At 38.7% G+C, this 21896-nt stretch overlaps 1 protein-coding gene across 1 annotated transcript; it reads left to right on the top strand.

Annotated features, from left to right (window-relative positions):
• Positions 1-72: 72 nt before the first annotated feature.
• On the top strand, positions 73-20471 carry LOC124639278 (eukaryotic translation initiation factor 3 subunit A). The gene is made up of 23 exons (XM_047176544.1): positions 73-243; positions 1172-1400; positions 1848-2022; positions 2365-2553; positions 2887-2991; positions 3346-3554; positions 4458-4624; positions 5131-5268; positions 6059-6263; positions 7493-7592; positions 8890-9119; positions 10266-10458; positions 11190-11294; positions 11924-12053; positions 14551-14753; positions 15154-15305; positions 15714-15931; positions 16427-16562; positions 17099-17233; positions 17598-17679; positions 18083-18216; positions 18627-18799; positions 19725-20471. Exons 1-23 carry the CDS (start codon positions 195-197, stop codon positions 19769-19771), a joined length of 3504 nt encoding a protein of 1167 aa, XP_047032500.1. The 5' UTR covers positions 73-194; the 3' UTR covers positions 19772-20471.
• The last annotated feature ends 1425 nt before the right edge of the window (positions 20472-21896 follow it).

The following is a 21896-nucleotide window of genomic DNA, read 5'->3' as shown; positions in this document are numbered from 1 at the left end:
GCATAAAGACTAGGTTCCAAGCATGACGTATCGCTGAATATGTTGGAAGCCGAATTAAAAAAGTATAAGCAGCCATTTTGATTTCTCCTGTCTCTTGACAGGCCGGTGTAGAAAGAAAATTTCGATTTTATTATTCTACACCACGTTTTTGAGGCCTAATTTGTGTTCATGAAGTGAAAAGTGTAGTGTACACCATGGCGCGATATGGTCAGAGACCGGAGAATGCCCTCAAACGGGCCAATGGTTGGTACAAAATTCCTTGAGATACCACGTTGCATGTTGGACGACCTTATCTTTATTCATTCCATCACCAATTTATACATACATGGGGCTAAAATAACCCTTATTTTAGCTTTAGAATGACGCTAGATGCTAAATAAAATCTTAGTTGGGCTGTTCAAAATGTTTCTGAAACATAACCAAAAGGCTTGGCTTGCATATTAATTTCATGCAGTCGCTTTGCGTAACATACGCTCGTTAACCTGATGAAGAGCAAGTGAAGGTGTAGCATATGGCGGCTTCATATTCTAAAGACATCGTACTCTGAAAATAATGCAAAAAAATAACAATAATATTTAAATGGATGTTTTCTAAGCCGCTAAGACGACTATACATAACACTCTTGGATCATTAGACTTAATGTGTAATGCTGCTCTATTTTACTCCACTTAATTTGCTTGCTTAGTGCAAGTTACATTAAAAATAAGCTAAATAAATAGTTCTATTGAACAAATAGTAGACAGAGGTTATGTGAAAAAGACTAGCTGCATCTTAGTTGGTATGGTATTTTGCTGATCATGAATGAAGACCATGAAGAATAATCATTTTAGTCTGTAACACCATAAAAAAACACATTTATTTATTTATTTATTAAAGGCTTACCAACAGCTTCTGTGTAGAAAAAGCTTATAGTATAGTTTTGTTATGACTAGGTCTTACACATGCATGAAAAGGAATTTAAATGATAAAAAGTAGTTTATATGCTATTCTGATATATCAGCATTTATTTAACTGTATTGCTAAGTTTCAACAAAATCCATCCAGTAGTTTAGTGTGAAAACAATAAACATACACATAGGTACAACAAATCCTTGCAATTAATTATAAGTACCTAATAATTTTAGGCAATAGCATAACACATTATAAATGAAAATTAATCTTATTCCCACAGAGTTTATGGACTTGGACAAGCCAGCGAGAGCTTTAGACACTCTGCAAGAGGTGTTCCGCAACAAGAAATGGGCGTACAACTGGTCCGAGTCGGTGCTGGAACCGATCATGTTCAAGTACTTGGAGCTTTGTGTGGACTTGAGGAAGTCACACATTGCCAAAGAAGGCTTGTTCCAGTACCGAAATATGTTCCAGTCGGTGAATGTGGGATCGTTGGAGCAGGTTATAAGGTATATACTTTTTTGATAATGGACATTGATAATTATGTTTGCAATGGGTTAGTATAATGAACCCTGACTGTTTTCGAAATCTTCATTTATCCACTCGTAAAATTATACTGCTATGTCCTATTGAAATATTCACAAGAAGTATAGAAATTCTTGACAGAAAACTACATTGTTGACAATATGCACATCAATAAAAATTATTGCCTATAGGTTAAAAGTTCAAATCATGACACTTGCACAATACTAAGGTAGATGAACTCATAAATATTGAACTAAGGTGCATACTTCAAACAGAAAAATATCAATCACTTTTAATTTGTAAACAAAAAAGCTGAACTATATTACAGATTTACAAGTATCATATCTTCGTTTCTTTTTATCTGATGCTTTTTTTTTACATATAAGTTGACTATCAAAATACTACTTTAACCTAACCTACTTTTCTCTCAGGGGTTACTTACGCATGGCAGAGGAGCGCACAGAAGCGGCTCGTGAACAATCCACGCAGGCGGTCATTGAGACTGATGATTTGGACAACCTTGCCACCCCAGAGAGCATCCTGCTTAGTGCTGTGTCGGGAGAAGACGCACAGGATAGGTCCGATAGGACTATACTTACACCATGGGTAAGAACATATTTGTACTAGAAATTATGGTTACCAGCATATACAGCAAAGTTATTTTGTAGAAAATATTATGAACATGTTTTTTGCTCACTTGATTTGTTGAAGAACATTCACTTACAATTTAAACTGTAGCCAATTTTTTTCCTAAAATAATTAATACGTTATCTATAGTTAATTTGTTTAAATCATACATTTGATTATGCCAGGCAAAAAACAACAACAAATCTCTAGAGGATTATTTCTCAAAGAACTCCATTTAAGAGTCAACTGTTAGTGATGACCTGCAAACACTAATATTTTTGAATACTTGCTATATTTCTAAAATAAATTCATCAATTTCAGGTGAAATTCCTCTGGGAATCCTACTGCCAGTGCTTGGAGCTGTTGCGTACAAACGCTCACGTGGAAACATTATACCATGACATTGCTCGCATGGCGTTCCAGTTCTGTCTCAAGTACTCTCGCAAAACTGAGTTCAGGAAGCTCTGTGATAAGCTGAGGAAGCATCTTGAGGATATTTGCAAGCCTACTGTAAGTAGTTTAATTATTAGTTTTTTTTTTTTTTTTTTGTGTTTTAAATAGTAAGCTGAAAACAAGAATACAATAAATATTTAGATGGCTCCCATATAGGATAATGGTATGGAATTCTTCGTGCGCCAATACGACTCGCACTTCGATTTTTTTATAACTTTTAAGTTATACTGTTTTCTTTTGTTGAGTTAAGGCTGCAGTCACTTTAGGTATTAAAGCCAGCCTCAGGGTGAGAGATAGGTTTAAAAAAATGCCTCTGTGCCTTGATCGTCAATTTTCGCGAGATCCAGTTTTGGTTTCATTTTATACTAACCACACATATTACTGCTTCAGGTGCAAACTGGTAATGTGAGCATCAGCAAGCCAGAGACGCAGCAACTCAACTTGGAGACCAGGTTGTTCCAACTGGACAGCGCTATCCAGATGGAGTTGTGGCAGGTTTGTACATTTCACTTTGTCTGTGTTCCTTGTAGAATAACAATTGAGTAAAGGCAAATCTAATTTGTCTAATCTCACTCATATATACTCTGTTTATTTATACAGTTCCACTTGTGGAAAAAAGGTATAAACTAAAGCTAGAAACCTAAGTAAATTAAATTGTCTTGTGTCTTAATTATCTGCGTTAGCTAGCCCTAACTTATCTATACTTATATTATAAATCTATAGAGCTTGATTGTATGCACCCATTAATATAAACTGACTGCTGGCAGTATCCAGTTACCTCTAGAAGATCCAACTCAAATTCAACTTCAAAGAGTTTACACATTACTTACAAGTTATTTCTCCTCACAGGAAGCTTACAAAGCAATTGAAGACATCCACAACCTGATGAACATGTCTAAAAAGACTCCCGTGGCCAAGACCATGGCCAACTACTACGGGAAACTGGCCCTGGTCTTCTGGAAGGCAGGTCACTGCCTCTTCCATGCTGCGGCCTTGTTGAAGTTGTTCCAGCTCTCCAGGGAGATGAAGAAGAATATCACACAGGAGGAGTTGCAGAAGTAAGTGATTTTTTTTTATGTACAGGGTGATTAGTTAAAGAGTTTTTGAAAGAGTAGTTGTGTAAGTAAAGTATAAAAAATAGTAACAAAAAGTATGGATGAACTTAATACGTAAATATTACAATGGTACTTTTGAATATAGGTTTCTTTTTTTTTTTTGAAGTAGTGGGGCTTTTAAAAAACAAAAATTGGTCCGGTCTAAAGTCCTCCGAAATAAATCCCGTCACTGTCTACACTTGGACAGTGTCGGTAGGCCTCGGAGGTACACTATAGCTCGGCTAGACGCGACAGGGTGCGACATTTGCTCATCTTGTGTTAATTTATGCCGACACAAACAAATAAAAGACTCATTCAACTGTTGAGATCATATTTTAACATTAATATGAGTAGTAACAGTGTTCCTAATACGTCTGTCAATCCGCTTCGGATTGCTTCGCGTTTGCGTTTTGCCCACGCCGGACGCACCCTAAATAAGTACCTTTTTTTTTTTTTCCGACGTTAACAATCATCAAATGACCCCTCCCGCTGTGGGTTAGCAGCAGTGAGGGAGTGTCAGACTCTTACTGACTAAAAGCCGTCGTGTTCCGTCATAGGCCTTTTATGTACCAGAGCCGCGGTATCTCTTTCGAACAACCCGCAGCCCCGGCAAGCCTTGGCCCTGCTGGGCCCCGCTGGGGTTGCTGACATCTCCACCCTAAATAAGTACCTGAAAAATACTTTTCCCTAATTCCCTTCGAATTATTTTTCCCTAATTTTTTATAACAGTATAGTAGATAAATATTTTTTTCTCTAAAACCACACAAGATAGCGGGTAGAACCGATGTAAATACCTTGTTATTTACGTACTTCTAAACTTATTGTCACTGACAAATAATAAAAACATCTAACTTTATGTTTTTTCAGGATGGCATGCCGCGTACTAGTAGCAGTACTCTCGGTGCCACTTCCCTCTCTGCACCCGGAGTTTGATCGCTTCGTGGAGACCGACAAGAGTCCCGTTGAGAAGGCCCAGAGATTAGCCGTCCTGCTTGGCTTGGCTCAACCACCTACTAGGGCTAGCTTGTTGAAAGGTAAGCTGGAGTTTACTCTATATTATATACTATTCTCTTTGTTATATAGTTAAGAGAATTGCAAAAATTGCTGCTCAATTGAAGACATTTATTGGGTTATCTACGATAGTCCAATATGTTGAATTATTGGACTTTTTTGTAGAGACGTTTTTGGACGTTTCATTTATGTAGGGTCAAGATTTCCTCCGAAATAAATCCCGTGTCTGTCTCCACATGGACAGTGTCGGTAGGCCTCGGAGGTACACTATAGCTCGGCTAGACGCGACAGAATGCGGTCTTTGCGCATCCTGTGTTAATTTATGCCGATACAAACATAACAACCAGAGATTTTACACATTTATTTTATCTATAAGATTTATTATTCCATTTACTTATTTAACTACATATTAATCACTTTTTAAATAACTAATAAAAAATACAAACATCACAACTGAGGACCTTCTTTTTGGCAAGTCAGTTAAAAAATATGTATGAAAACATTCTAAAATGTTGTTTCTCTTGCACAGATGTCGTACGTCTGAACGTGGTAGCCCTGGCTACTCCTCAACTGCAGCAGCTGTACGCGTGGCTGGAGGTGGAGTTTGATCCTCTCACTCTCTGCAACAATGTCAAGAGCGTCGTCAAGTCGCTGGAGGAAGAGCCTAGTGAGTATACCACTTCTTTCTTTCTTCTTTATTGTAATTCATAGTAAAAATATATTTGTTTGAATTGTAAACCTTGGTATGGAAATATTCAGAAGTATGCCAGTAGTGTGGTAGTTCGTTCATGTAGTATTTGGTATTCTTTGATTGGGGAGAATATTATGTACCTCAATTTTTTCGTGGACTCAGAAGGTTCTCGATAAGTGGAAAGGAGATGTTTTGAAACAACTGATAGATGTTCGTTATTCGCTTCGTCTCCGCTTAAGTGGAGTTTTGTCCTCCGAAATAAATCCCGTGTCTGTCTACACTTGGACAGTGTCGGTAGGCCTCGGAGGTACATCAAGTTTGGCCGACGCGACAGCCTGTGACTCATGCGCAGCCTGTGTTAATTTATGCCGATACAAAATATTTTCCAAACTTCAACAATCAAGTCTACTACAATAAGCATAAAACTTCTTTGTTCCTTAAAAAATTATATGTACTTTGAACACATTGAACAAAATTGGGGGAACTCTAATCTATATCACACGAGAATTAGGGCTTTTTTATTGTCTTGCGTTTTTACTCTTGCCAAACACGCAAGTCGCCTAGAACCTATAGCGTATCGGACATGTCATTATAGCTACACGGGCCATGGCGTAGCAAAAAAAGTTTTCCGCAAACACGTTTGTTAATAAAAAGTCTAAAAAAATTACCTCTTGAGGAGAAAAAGGATATTAAAACACGCTTTTAAATAACTTTATATTTATATATTTACTTTATACTTTACTAAAATAACCAATTTACCTTTCAGACTCCCCGCTCGCCCAATACACCGTGGCACTAAGCGACGTAGCCCTAGTTCGCCTCATCCGTCAAGTGGGCCAGTGTTACGCCTGCATCCAGTTCTCCCGACTGCTGGAATTAGCCAACACTGATGATCTGTTCCATCTTGAGCGTCTATTGGTGGACTGTGTCAGGCATAATGATATGCAGATTAGAGTTGATCATGCTAATAAGTGAGTATTAAGATTTTCTTTAATTTTCCTGTACATGTTGAACGTCCAAATGACCACAAACAATAGTTTTTAGTCTGTTCCCAATGCTTCTAAGGGCTGATTTTTCAATCACCAGATATCTTTTAACTGAAGAATATGTTTGACATTTTGACAGCTTTTGTATAGAAAATATGTCAAACCGCCATATTTATTCCTCAAATAGTCAGTTAACTGATGATTGAAAAATCAGCCCTAAGTCCTACGGTAGAACTAATGGGATTCTTTCCACTAGTCTTACGATATAGTTTTTCCGATGTCCGGGAGCTGTGGTTTCTTGCCTCTTCACCTGCGTCTCAAAAAGTAGAAAGAAAATAATTTACTCTATCAGTGTACCAATTTTGTTTACATCGGTTCGGAAGTTTACGCGTGGACAGTTACTTTGGCATACTATTAGTAAGGATTTTTAATTAATAGAATATAAATGGCATATGCTGCTACAATTCTTTTTGAATGTCTCATTGAAGAACATTAAACGTTGCAGTTTCCATAAATTGATATTAGGAATTTTATTTACCTCCGAAAAATATCCCGTTTCTGTATACTTTATATTCAGAAGCGGTAGGCCTCGGAGGTAAATTATTGTTCGGCTAGACGCGACAGGGTGCGACTCTGCGCATGCTGTGTTAATTTATGCCGATACAAACGTACACACAAACTTCTAATGTCACTTGAGAATTCTTTTAATCCTACATCCTACATATATTATAAACGTGAATGTTTGTGAGAATGTATGGATGTATGTTTGTTATTCAATCACGCAAAAACGGCTGGACCGATTTGATTGAAATTTGGTATGTAGATAGGTGGATTAACACATAGGCTACTTTTTATCAACACACCACGCGGGCGAAGCCGCTGGCGGAAGCTAGTCTTGAATAAAAGAGCACTAAATGTCGAATTGCGCCTCATCTCACCGGTCGGACTTCCGTCCCATTGCGCGCAGAGAGTGAAGGAATAGTGAGTGGACCTGTGTCTGCGCATATATTTATGCACTATAAGATGTCGTGCGCAACTGGCTCATCACCTTATATGAGAACAGCTGCCGTAGCCGGCAATTGGCTAGACTAATTCGAAATAATTAATGTAGTTTTGCTTACCAGAGATAGGAATTTGACATAACTTATATGGGACTAATCAACAGATAGATAGAATATTGGGGTCGTAAATTAACCATTGATATCTTGTCCTAGGTGTGTACACTTCGGAGTGGAGGCAGGCGGCGGCGAATGGTGCTCCACTGCCGATGAAGCTTGTGGTGGCGCTATACTGCAAGCTACGCCTGCTGAACAGGTAATACTTATATGCCTTTGTTTTGTTAATATGTGCCATTTAAATGTATTTTTTTAAGGATGCACTACAGGTGCTGCTGAGAAGTATGATATTTCATTGTTATTATTTACATTGAAATACTCAAACGTAACTTATAGTATTTCGCAAAGGTCTGACATACGAAATGATGTTTGACCTGTTTTTAAAATTGAGTGGCGTTTTAGTATACAACCATTAGATAACTATTCTTAAAACCAGATAAACGACTACTTTCTGTAACCAGATAATCAGGCCCGCCGGACCCCCCCGCCCATTCATATCCATCTTACTTGTCCAACAGAAAAAAATATGTACATGCACCGCTCTGATTGCAGAAAACCCACCTACTTTTGGATAAATAACTATTGCAATACATAACATACATTACACATAACTTTTTATTTACTTGAAATGTTCAGAGTAACCTAAGCAGTCCTGGGTTAGCCCATAAGCAAACTAAGCAATTGCTTAGGGCATCAATGCAGTGCAATCATTACCCAAGTGGCCCCTATGTATTGAAAGATTGTGATTAACCTAAACTAACGCACTTAAATATCTATAACAATGTTTAAAGTCAGTAAAATATGTTATTTGGTGGGTTTCCCGTTGAAAAGTCAACTTACAAGACACATTTCATATGTAAGGAAGCGCGAGCGGAGCGAGCGCGAATATTTTTTAGTCTAAGGACACAAAACAAATAAAAACCACTGTAAATTAACAAAGCAAAGTCAAAAAGTAAGATATGCACAGAAGTGATGTGCAAAAGCCGCGAGCGAAGCGAGCGCGATTTTTTCCTTAGAGTTTCCATGAAGTAAACATATCATAAAAAGCCATAACGGACGTGCGCGAAAATTGTTTTTTCGGAATTGAATGCCTCAACAATTAAACAAAGATAAAATGCGATATCTGAAATGGAATCGCGAGCGCAGCGAGCTCGAATTTTTTTGGGGATGCAAAGGGTGAAACAGTCAAAATTGATAGGAAACGACCAAAGCTAGGGCGGCTTTTTCTGAAATTTTATTGGTTTAATTTTGCCGCCCCCTAAATAAATATTGAAATCAAATCATTAGTAAAAAGAATTGTATTTTTTAAATATTACGTGATAACGTAATCGCTAGATTTGCCGCCCCCTAGGACGTGCCGCCCGCGTGCTGTGCACGCGCTGCACTCCCGCTTACGGCGGGCCTGCAGATAATTACCATCTCTAGTTAATTTACAGTTTGTTTTATTCTACAATTGATGATTTACAGTTAAATAACCCAAATACCCTCTACTCTAGGTCCGCGAACAACTAGTCCGGGCCGCCGAAGTTCTATCCCGTGCCGCCGCCACCCTATTCCCGCAGCGTCGCAAGCAGGAGCGGGAACGAGCCCGCGCCCACATGGTGCAGCACTACCACGAGCACAAGCATGCTGAACACCATCGCGTGCTGCAGCGACACAAGATCATCGAGGAGAGGAAGGAGTACATCGAGAGGCTGAACACCGTGAGAGAGGAGGAGGAGCTCAGGTGAGGAGATATAGAAAGAAGAAAAAAAAATATTGACACAACACAAGAATAACATACACATACTATACAATATAAAAAATACAGAAGATTAAGCCAAATAAATCCTATAGATATTGCTCATTAAATAGCAAAACTTTAATTTCTATATCGGGTGTGTCGTTCACAATCACATTAAATTCTATCGCATATACTTTATGATATTCTATGGCGAATTGTAAAAAAAATAACCTAATCCATTCAGTGGTTTAGCCACAGGAGTCATTTTTCGTTTTTATAATTTACTACATCATGTGTAAAGCAGAGATAAAGTTAGGAGTATCGAATGTTTTGATCAGTTGACAGCTGTCAGTTTTCAAGGGAGAATTACAGTTGTTTGTAATGACTGACTTTTATATGGTGTTCTAATTTTCGCACATTTTTATTCTATTTACTTTGTTTGAAAAATTCATTTTTTTATTTTTACGTATTTTTCTTTTTTCTTTGTGTTAATGGACATATATTAACCAGTATATTAACGCATTTCATTTAATGTGATTATGAACGACACACCCGATATAACTATCACCCTAAGGTAGACTGGCAGAGAACACCTAAGGCGTAAAGTCCGCCGTTTCAACGACATTGTGCAATATGCGGTCGACATGCTTCTGGCTATTTAGCCAGAAGAGCTTAGGCTATTCAGCCAGAAGTCTGACAACCAGTTTTACCTAGGTGTATTAAGTTGCATGGGTACTGGTAGTTTTGTCCTCCGAAATAAATCCCGTGTCAGTCTCAACATAGATGGTCACGGTAGGCCTCGGAGGTACACTATAGCTCGGCTAGACGCGACAGAATGCGGTCCAAACGCAGCCTGTGTTAATTTATGCCGATACAAACATTATTCTAAAAATGCTGTTATCTAAAGCTCTATGGGTGCGTCCATATCTTGCGAATGCGCAGTTCGCGAGCAGTACGCTTGCGTTTTTGTTCGAGTCTTGCACAAAACCATTGCTGTGACTGCACGTTCGCAGCTCGCGCCGCGAATTCGCCAGATTAATTTTAATTCTGTAAAATTATGACAATAATTTCCCTTTCCATATTTTTTTTTTTAATTTCCTCCTCATTTTTTTTATTTTAATATTACAATACCATTAATTAACTATCCAGACGCCAAGAAGAAGTATCCCGTGCAGCAGCAGCCGCCGAAGCCCGTCGTCTAGAAGCTGAGCGCGAAGAGCGCGAGCGGCGGCGGCACGAGTCGGAGCTGGCCGCCATGCGCGAGCGGCACCTGCGCGAGCGAGTCGCGCACATCAGCCAGACCGCGCACGGACAGAAGATGCTCTCCAACATTAATGAAGAGGTAGGCAATATAACCTTTCTTGAATAGGCACTTCATCTTCATCTCCCGAGCCTTTTCCCAACTATGTTGGAGTCGGCTTCCAGTCTCACCGGATGCAGCTTAGTACCTATCAGTGTTTTACAAGGAGCGATTGCCCTATCTACCCTCGTCAACCAGATTTCATAGGCAACCCAATACCCCTTGGTAAGACTGGCGTCAGACTTACTGGTTTCTGACAACCCGTAACGACTGCCAAGAATGTTCAATGACAGCCAGGACCTACAGTTTGACATGCCATCCGAAACAGTCAGAATTTCACTCATCAATCAGAATAAAAATGTTCTTCATCTTTTGTCCTCCGAAATAAATCCCGTGTCTGTCTACTCATGGACAGGGTCGGTAGGCCTCGGAGGTACACTACAGCTCGGTTAGACGCGACAGAATGCGACGTAAGCGCATGCTGTGTTAATTTATGCCGATACAAACAACTTTGTACGACTTTGTCTCATATGTATGCATGAATAATAAAAAAGTATAAGGTCAATTTTTATCAAAATCTACCCAGTAGTTTAAACGTGAATGGGTAACAAACTTAACTAACATATTTCCAATATTTAACATTCATAATGCTAGCTGGTAAACACCTAACATACATCTTTAAAAACGTATCACATTTACAATATTAGTAATATCACAAAACTATATACTTTTGTATCTGTTTCTAAACAAAACCCTTATATCTTCTTTAACAGGAGCTCAAGAAAATGGACGCTGAAGCAATTGCCCAGCGTGAGGCTGAAGAGCTGATGAAGGAACGTCGTGAGCTGCAGGCCAGACTCAAGTCCCAGGAGAAGAAGGTATGTTGTATTATGAAGGAGTAATTTTGTACTTTATTACATAAATATATTCTTTATCCTCTCCGGTCCTGATCTCTCTCCGGTCGTGTCGGATTACCGTCCCATCGGGCTATGAGAGTTAAGGAATAGTGAGTGCACCTGTGTCTGCGCAAATGCTCGTGCACTATAATATGTCCTGCGTAGTTGGCTAATCTCCTTACATGAGAACAGCCGCCGTAGCCGATAATCGGCTAGGAGGACATCATCATCATCATATTCTTTATTATGTACACCAATTTAAATAAAAGTATTGAAAGTTATGTGACGTAATGGGCGGTCTTATAGCTAAGGGTAGTCTTGAGAAAGATTTTGTTTAATAAGAAATAAATTAATAAGTAATAGATAACATTGCTGATTAGCTACAAGCCTTATGTGTTTTTTTATATAGTTGTACAAAATTGCAGTCTGCAAATAAAATCCATAAGCACAATTACGGTCATATGGCTCATTCGGCATGAATGGGTGACTATTAACATACACCGCCCGACAAAAATTTTGGCGACAATCTATACCTCCAAATACACCAAATAGTAAAACTTTAGATTAAACTTTCACATACTACAGTACTAAAATATGTATTTCATTGCTAGGTGGACTACTTCGAGCGCGCCAAACGCTTGGAGGAGATCCCGTTACTGCAGAAGAGCTTGGAAGAGAAGCAAGTGCAGGACAAGGCCTTCTGGGAGACGCAGGAGAAGGAACGCATTCAGCAGCTTATTGGTCAGTAGTACATTGAGTTAGTATTTAATAAAAGATCAGCAACATAAATTTGCAGTAATTTTAGAATATTTTATTCACTGCTATAGATAGTTCAACTCAGATTTGCGCGCGGCCCTATGTGTGCGTCGGCTTGTAAATATACAACTTTCATTCGTGTGACAGTGACGTCGTCCGAGCATGACGTGTTCTCATCGCCTTTTGTTATGGGTACAGTCGTTTACGAAAATGTCTACTTCTTCACGGAGAAAATGTTTTAAGGAGTCAGGTAGCGTTTCAAAAAAATGAAACAACATTCAAAGCTTTTTATTATTACATTTTACAGTTTATCATTATTTTCTCATACGGCTTTTCAAATTGACATTGACAGTATCTAAGAAATAAATGAAGTGAAATATCTAAGATGAATTAAATACTCCTTACATATTTTCTAGCTCGGGGTACGCGGACAATAAATAAATGTGTGGACTAAGAATGTAAAAGACCTATAATTTAGTATAATAATGGAAACAAAATGTGTGGGGAATTTTAAAAAATTATAATTATTGCTTCGCATAATGTCGACCAAAATAAGACGGAAATAATGAAACTCATAAATGAACGTTTAAGTCAAATTGATGAAGGGATGTTGGGTAATACTTGTCGACATGTACAAAAGAAAAAATAAGAATACTATAGACATTTTGACATGGAGTCAGAATTTATAATTAACATTGGTGAAAGTAGCGAATCCGAAAATTCATCATTTGATTTTTCAAGTAGCGATACAGAATCATTATAAATAAATAAACTAAATTACGTAATAACTGTACTTTAAATAGCCGTATACAACCCCTAAATAACTGTATTTGTACCCGACTGTACCTCTTGTCACGCACACAAAGTCACTGTATATGTACAAGGGTTACCCACACATAGGGCCGCGCGCACGACTGAGTTGAACTTACTATAATTCAGTATTCTTGTCATGGACTTACCGTCGACTCATATCTTTTTTAACCTCCGACGCAAAAACGACGGGGTGTTATAAGTTTGACGTGTCTGTGTGTGTGTGTGTGTGTGTGTGTGTGTGTGTGTGTGTGTGTGTGTGTGTGTGTGTGTGTATGTGGCATCGTAGCTCCCAAACGGATGATCCGATTGTAATGCGGTTTTTTTTGTTTGAAAGGAATGTCATTCGGGAGTGTTCTTAGCTATGTTTGGTGGAAATCGGTTCAGGTCTTCAAGGTCATCAGCTCGTTTGTTAGGTGTGATAGGAATGTTACACGCTCAGTTTACTTGCAAGCATATGTGGGATCTCAAATTTGAAATACTAATGTCTTCTGGAACCACTGAGCTGGTCTGCTGTTAGGACATGAAGATAGGAGACGTAACCCTGAACTGCCGTTTAGTAAACCCATCGAGTTTGGGCTCGTTGAATTTGTCTTGACGAGTTCTCTTCATGTTTCTGATTGACGAGAACCTGATGCTGGAAATGGGATGTGGCGGATGAAACCCTGGAATGCCGGAATGAAACGGATAAACCGATTTATATTTTTGCTGAAAATCTAGAATGACCAAAGGTTAATCTTTGTTGTTTCTCAATCTGTGCAATTCTCCCAGAGCTGGTTTGTCATGAGGATTGTTAAACAGCTTCTTTTGGCCGAGATCGCATATAGCGACCCCATCTTAAAATAAAAGAAATTAAATGAAAGAAGGAAAAATTAAGGAGCTCCTTCAAAAAGCATGAAATAAAATTAAATTATAAATTTAAAAAAACCCCCGACCCAAAAAAAAGCACGCAATTGTTATGACAAAAGGTTAAAAACGCTAAACCCAATAAAAAGCAAAAAATAACTTTTAACACTACGTAAGTACCAACTAAAGCATGTCAGACTAAACTAAATTTTGACGTGTCGGGGGACCGCTTTTTACCTTTAAAAATACTTACATAAATCAAATGATACCTACCTAATTACAACATTTGTATAAAAAAAACACGTATCTAAACAAAATTGTATAAAAAGTTATAAGAAGTATATGTAATGTAGTAGTATATAATTACTTCTAACGTTAGGCTAATAAATTAGAGCGGTCCCCCGACACGACAAAATTTAGTTTAGTCTGACATGCTTTAGTTGGTACTTACGTAGTGTTAAAAGTTATTTTTTGCTTTTTATTGGGTTTAGCGTTTTTAACCTTTTGTCATAATAATTGCGTGCTTTTTTTTGGGTCGGGGGTTTTTTTAAATTTATAATTTTTCACAAAACAATTTGGAACTTCTCGCCTTAATAAAAATTGAAATATGTTAAAAATAATTTCTCATGGCATATTGCATATACTTTCTCAGGCAAACCTCTGTCAATTTTTGCCTGTTGTTGTTTCATCAATAGATTTTCAACCTTATCACAATAGCGGAAGATTAATGTTCAATTGGTAAATTTGGTCGATTCGTGCAGGTTAACCCACTGGCGTCTGCACATAAAATGACAAATAAATATTAACTCACTATCTAACCCTACAGAGGCACGTACCCGCGACGTGAACACAGCCGCCCGCCTGTCCCGCATGGCCGTCCACCGCGAGCAGTTCACCGTGAAGCTGCGCAGTGAACGCGGCGCCGCGCACACGCAGCGCCTCGCCGCCTTCAGGGAGAAGCTCAACGCCGAGCGGGACAAGCGCCTCGCCGAGCGCAGGCAGCAGAGGGTTGAGAAGAGACGCCAGGAGGTAAGCATTACTGAACAGTGCACCGTCAAGCTGCTATTTGTTGCTAAAAATGTAGTGGGAGTCTTCTTCTTATCGCGTGAGCTGCAGGTTTTAATCACCCAGGAAACCAAGGTATCAGAGTTTTCTCAAATCCTCCAGACGGCCTTCGACATGGAATTGTAACAACGACTGCACCTAGGTGGCATTCGAGGACGCCCGCTTTACGTGTCGTCCCAGGCCAAGCGGGTGTAACACCGCCAACTTCCAGACTCCGGAGTGCTTTGCCCGACCTGGGAATCGGACCCGAGACCTCGATCTTAGCAGTCGCAGTGTAGTAATGTGCCTTACAGAAAATTTCAATATCCTATCTGATTTGCTGACTAGAAATAAAATAATAACTAACCCAAACTCTAACTTGCAGTGGTTAGCCGAAAAGCGTCGCGCAGAGGAACGCGCGGCCGAGGAGGCTAAACGCATCAAGGAGGAGGAGGAGCGCAAGGAGAGAGAGGAGCGAGAGAAGAAACATGCCGAGGAGATGGCCGCCGCCAGGGAGAGGAAGGAGAGAGAGGACAGGTCAGTAGAGAGGATGTTTTCAACTCTGTTACTTGTGTTAAAAAGGTGAATTTATATGTGGGAAGTATTGAGATAGGTATGTAAATAATCTAAGGGTGGTATGATTGATATAATGAAGTAGATTTAAGTAAACTATGTGTTTGAGTAGACAGTTTTTTCTCAGGCTACAGACTGACTATGTGAAAAAAAATTCAATTTAATCGGTTCAATAATCTTAAGTTGTTGTTCATTTGACATATTATATGTTTCAAATACATTATATGTAGTATATAATGATTTTTGTTTTATTTATTTATCACATAACAAAGTTACTTTACTCTTACATATAACTTAATCTAATGTTTGTAAAACACTTAAAATCTGAGTGAATAGTAGTCATTTATGTTCACAATAACATTTCTCCAACAGGGAACACCAAGAAATGTTGGCCCGTACTGAAGCGAAGATTCGCGCTAAAGAAGCAGAGATTCAGCGTAAACTCGAAGAGCAGAAGTCACAAACGTCTTCTAGTTGGCGTGATGGCGGTGCCGGGGCAAGGCCACCGCCTGCGAGAGATGATGTCTGGCGGGCAGGCAAGGATGCTAAGGATGACAAGAAACCCTCGCCCGGAGATACTTGGAGATCTGGTGAGGAGGGGGATATTAAAAATAGATACTTTATTTACTTCATTTATTGAACTATCATCACTATGACAATGTGTACAAAGAATCTTTATGATGTATCATCATCTGCCTAGCCTTTTTCTAACTATGTTGGGGTTGGCTTTCATTCGGACTAGATACAGCTGAGCACTCCGCTTACATGATATTAATGATGTATCAATGTATAATATTCTTAGAGGTCAGATCAGAACCACACATTAAGTACCACACTTGAAAATGAATAACACACGTCTATAAATATTTAACCTGGTAAGGTTTATTTCTTACAAACGATTTAGCAGAAGCCAACTTTGAATAGCAAATACAATATCGATAATTAATTATAAGATCATGATGTGACATCTTTAACGTCCGTCATCCTTCTATCCGTCATAACTTCTTCTTCTATACCAGCCCGGTCAGTCCAGGTTGGTAGCAAGGAGGATTCATATCTAACAATATATAATGTTTATTTCCCAGCCCGTGCAGCCCGCGAGCCACCTCGTGACGAACGCGCCCGTACTCCCGAACGTCGGCCCGTACGCGACGAGAGGCCGCCCGCCCGGGACGAGCGACCACCGCCCAGGGATGAACGACCACCTGCCAGGGATGACAGGTATGTTATACTGTGTTATGCAGCTAATTGTCTTACTCATACACATTTAGCACCAACGGTAGGGTCGCAGCATTATTCTGTGGACCCCAATTGCCTTAAAAAGGAACAAATAAATAACAACGTTAATTAACAACAACAATAAATAACTTCTAACTCAAATATTTTTTAGACAGTTTACCCATTTAAAGCCAATTCAGAAAATATGGTCGAATGAAGTGTCTTAGTTTTATTATATGCAGCAATTTCAAATGCTGATTATTGTACTGTATATTGAAAAACTAGCTTATGCCAGCGGTTTCACCCGCATCCCGTGGGAACTACTTCCCGTACCGGGATAAAAAGTAGCCTATAGCCTTCCTCGATAAATGGGCTATCTAACACTGAAAGATATTTTCAAATCAGACCAGTAGTTCCTGAGATTAGCGCGTTCAAACAAACAAACAAACAAACTTCAGCTTTATAATATTAGTATAGATTGCAAAAGCAGCTAAGTTTGCACTCGACGAAAAATATAACTAACCTTGTACTCGTAACAGACGCGACGAGAGGCCTCGTGAAGACCGCCCCATACGCGACGAGCGCGGACCCCCGCGAGACGACCGACCTCGCGACGACAGGCCCCGCGACGAGGGCGCATGGAGGTCCGCCAACAGGGAGCCCGAGAGGGACAGGTTAGTACTTAAAACAATAAAGTTTGTTTCAATGTAGGGTCTTATGTAATAAGTACGGCTGTATTGTAATGACTATGTACTAATTTGTTTAGTCATTTAGTATATGGCAAATTTAGTTTATGAAATGGTTACTTTCCATCATCATAATTATTCAGCGCTGTTTCAAAATTTATTCTAAATCAGTATAAACTCAAATTTTATAAGGGAAGTCATGCCAAACAATATGAAAAAGTCACTTTTTATATTAATTAGTTTCAGTAACATCACGATACAGTATCTCATTTCCTCTTCAGCTAAATGAATGTGGTTTGTTAACTTAATATTTGAAATAATGCTCTGACTCAATAATGTTGTTATTCCTCAGGCCTCGTTACGGCGGTCGGTCGAGCGGGCCGGAGAGCGGCAGCTGGCGTCGCGGCCCCGCCGACCCGCCGCCCGCGCCCACTGTGAGTATAAACACGCTTTGAACTTATTTCGTGTATTTATGTAAAATATAAGTGACGGTTTCTCACAAATAACAGTGACAACTGAATCTAATGTGCTTGATCGTTAGACATTCTTGATGCGCTAGCCGTTCATTATTTGTTCATCTTCAGGAATCCTTATGTCTATTGAGTATCTACTTGCAATTAATTATGGTGAAATCTGTCAAATGGCATATCTGTGATTCTCGCCGATTCGAATGTTTCGACTAATACACCTCATTCAATTGCGAGGTTTAAGGCAAACCCATAAAAAATGCTAGAATTCGATTCCTTCCCTTGTAGAATCTGACAGCTGTGCGTTCACCGTATTAGATCCTCCACAACAACGATTTTAGCAATAACATTACCTCTTCACCTTCAACAGGAACGTTCATCCACGTGGCGTTCGAAGGACGGTCCTCCCCGCGAGGACAGGTTCCGCGACGCCCCGCGCGGCGACCGCGAGCGTGACGCCAGCTTCCGAGACCGCGACCGGTACCCGCCCAGGAGGGATGACCGGTGAGTCACCACTTATTTTAGCACTGCAATTTGGAAAAAGATCCGATATAAATGATTCAGGTGTTCCTAAGAGTATATTTTAAGTGAGAACAATTTATTCGTTTGAAATTAAAACTTTTGTTTTGTGAAGAATCTGCTATAATTGCCGTTATATAGTGTATAAAGATTTATCAGTCATTATTGTCATTTATAACATTTTTACAAAGTACACTGCGAATAAAACATAAGCTGCCCATCAATATGTGAGATTTCGGTGCATTGTTTTTGAAGCTAGGGTGAATCACATCTGTGATAGTAGCTACGTAAACACTTAACATCAATAGTTTGAAAGAGACTTTTATATTGAACTTTATCTCCATATCATTCAAAGAATTTAGAGAAAATTTTAGAGATTTTTTCTTTCTCAACAGTGACGGTCCCCGCCGCGACGATCGTGATGGTCCACGCCGCGATGACCGCGACGGTCCACGCCGCGACGATCGCGACGGTCCGCGACGTGACGACCGTGATCGTGACGGACCCAGACGCGACGACCGCGACCGTGACGGACCAAGACGCGCACCGCCACGCCGTGAGGAGAAACGTATGTAGAATTAAATTATGTTGTACTAGCTGTTTCAGGCGGTCCCGTCGGTCCTACTTGCCGCACCTGGATAAAACGAAGTCTCTCTTTTTTCAGGTCCTAAATTATCTGTTAACTGATTAACGCTCAATTGAGAAATTGAATTGAAAGAGGAGGATTGTGTCCAGCAATGGGACGATAAAAAAAAGGATGTAACTAAATTATCATGCAAATATCTGCATACTAAACTGCACTATTATCTATTACTTGAAAATAAAGAATTTGAATTGAATTGTATGTATTGTATTTCAATGAGGGCTACCGTTTTTTGGTTCACCAGATGGCGCAACTGTAGCGTGAGGTCTAAAACTATGGCAATCAAAGTTCGTATTATGAGCGCTAAAACTTATATCTACATTAGATGATTATATTAGATCATATGTAATACAATAGAACTATAGTGTGAACGTATTGGCGATGCCACAGTGTTGCGCAGTGCCGTTTTGCTCGAAAAAGAAATGCGAACATAAGTTTCCGAAAGGTTAAAGAGTGTCAAAGCAATGACATTTAAAGAACTCTGATCTGTATTTGCCATAATTAATTTAAAGTATTGTTAAATATTCACAATATTAATTTAATTAGAAATATAAACCCTCGCGCGTAAACAAACAGTGGCATTTGACGTTTCGAAGACCTCACGCTACACAAGCGCCTCTAGCGGCGATTTCATACGCGGTAGCCCTCATTGGTGCAGTAATTTTGACTTGAAACGCTACAGAAAGTCGGAATCACTTTCGGATTTACAATATTAATGAAGAAGTAATTTAGTTCTCACATTATCCCATTATAACACCAGCTATTATATTATACCCTATATATATTATACCCTACGAAACTAAAGTTTTTAAAAAATACACAGGCATTCATAAAAAACTTCTTGTTACAGCCCGCGACCCAGACGGTGATGACTGGCAGCCCGTCACCAGACGCTAAGCGCTCCACAGTTACCCACATTTTATTCATTTGTAATGTAATTATGTATTACTTTGTCTCCAGTTCAGCAGGGTTACCAACAAACAAAACATCTTTACGTCTAACGGCATATTTTTAATCTGTACGTGGTGTTGCCAACTGTCGATAAAACGTGATGTTGCCAACTGTCATTTTGACCATTTATAAAAGTGTCAAATTACACGACTGTATGAGACGCTGAAAGTGGAATAAAATATTTTTCATAAAGAAAATATTAGTAAAGATGTTTCAAAAATATATATTTGCATAATTCTTGCAGATAATTAGCTTACTACAAAGTTTTGATACTTGATACTCACTAAAGTAATATACATGTTTTTAATAACTTGTAAAATTATATATTAAGCTAATTACTGTTAAAATTGTTAATTTTATAAACAATGCTGGTTCATTCTACCCATGTTTCGTTTAACCCTGCTGATCTTTCTGTCATTTATATAAGTTACAGTATGACATGTTATTTTAAAAGCGCAAGTGTATCGCGCTAATATAATCCTTATATTTTGTACGGGATAAGGGACGTTTTACAATACACGAGAGGATGCGAGGCCGCGCCCTTTGATTTCATATATTTTGTTATGTTAAACGCTTCAGTACCATGTTTTGAGTAGATGATAACCTATTAATTCTGTTTTGTCCAAAATATATTATTTCTGCATTACTTGATTTTTTATTGTTTTTGAATATTAACACGAGCTTTTAAGAAAACCTGTAAATTAGCCGATTAAACAATATTTGAACACATATTATGTGCGCATATCTTCATAGCACCAACGTCGGTGTAAGACCTGAAAGAATATGTAATTTTCGTATATTTTTCCATCAGATATATAGGGCTCGAAGAATTTTTAATGGATAGAAAATTACTCGATTTCCTAAAACTCGTGTTTCAGACGCGGTTGGAATTCTCTCGTCGTTACTAGCTAAATAAAAGAAACTAGCTAGATAAAATGCTTATTCATTTGCAAGTTTCGTGACATAACGACATAAATAACTGCTATGCTCCGTTTGGACTACAACACAACATTATTTTAGTACAGCTAGAACTTTTTATTTTATTGACATACAAAATAGTGCCTTTTTACATCAAATGACCCTTCCCGCTGCGGGTGCAGTGTGAGGGAGTGTCAGACTCTTACTGACTTAAACCCACCATGTTCCTTCTGGAGCCCTATATGTTCCAGCGCCGAGGTAACCTAACCCTTGTATACTTGTTCAATCTTGGCTTTGGGTAAAAATATAAGCTTTTTAGCCAAGTTCTTGTTAAATAAAATAAGCAAAAGCGATTTGAAAAGTCTGTAAAAAAGGTGGATAATTATGATTTCAGGATATTTTTTTGAAGTGACGTAATTGTGTAGTAGTCCAAACTATACTTACCTGGCTCAAAAAAACAGTTTTAAATTGTATTAACAAAATCCAAGTGTCTTACAGTAAGTTGAACTTATTGGAACAATAACCGGTGCCTCTATGCCATAGAAAATGATATAGTTAGTGCTTTGTCTATGCTTATAGTCAATAAATCATTGAATCGGTTTTTGGGTTTTATTTTGTTTAAAACTCCTTCACAAAATCTATATCTATACTAATATTATAAAGCTGAAGAGTTTGTTTGTTTGTTTGAACGCGCTAATCTCAGGAATTACTGGTCCGATTTGAAAATTTCTTTCAGTGTTAGATAGCCCATTTATCGAGGAAGGCTATAGGCTACTTTTTATCCCGGTACGGGGAGTAGTTCCCACGGGATGCGGGTGAAACCGCTGGTTGATATAATAAAACGAAAAATAATAATTTTTGTAATGGAGAAACGCTATTGGAAAGCCTAAGCACACTCTTCCCGAATAACTTAAGTTACCTATATTTCCCACGAAACGTCGTTGAAACCGAAGGAAAACGGCTAGTACCTACATAGGTACCTATTTTCTCTACGGCACCAAAACCATATTCACGATATTCACCTAATCGCAAATTACAATAACGCTTCAATACTCAACTATAACTTAATGTTGGCATTTAACAAAGTGATAATCCAAAAAAAAAAATCCAAATACAGCAATTCTAAATCCAGGCACGTAACCCAGTCTTTGTT

The sequence above is a fragment of the Helicoverpa zea genome, chromosome 19, assembly GCF_022581195.2.
Source record: "Helicoverpa zea isolate HzStark_Cry1AcR chromosome 19, ilHelZeax1.1, whole genome shotgun sequence".
NCBI classification, from domain to species: domain Eukaryota; kingdom Metazoa; phylum Arthropoda; class Insecta; order Lepidoptera; family Noctuidae; genus Helicoverpa; species Helicoverpa zea.
The sequence above is the reverse complement of the archived record's forward strand: the minus strand, read 5'-3'. Positions and strand labels throughout refer to the sequence as shown.

Coding starts and splice junctions, on each gene's coding strand:
- LOC124639278 (XM_047176544.1), top strand. CDS start 195: ATGGCGCGATATGGTCAGAGACCGGAGAATGCCCTCAAACGGGCCAAT. Junction 2,992..3,345: donor TCCAGATGGAGTTGTGGCAG/GTTTGTACATTT, acceptor TTCTCCTCACAG/GAAGCTTACAAAGCAATTGA. Junction 17,234..17,597: donor AGGGAGCCCGAGAGGGACAG/GTTAGTACTTAA, acceptor GTTATTCCTCAG/GCCTCGTTACGGCGGTCGGT.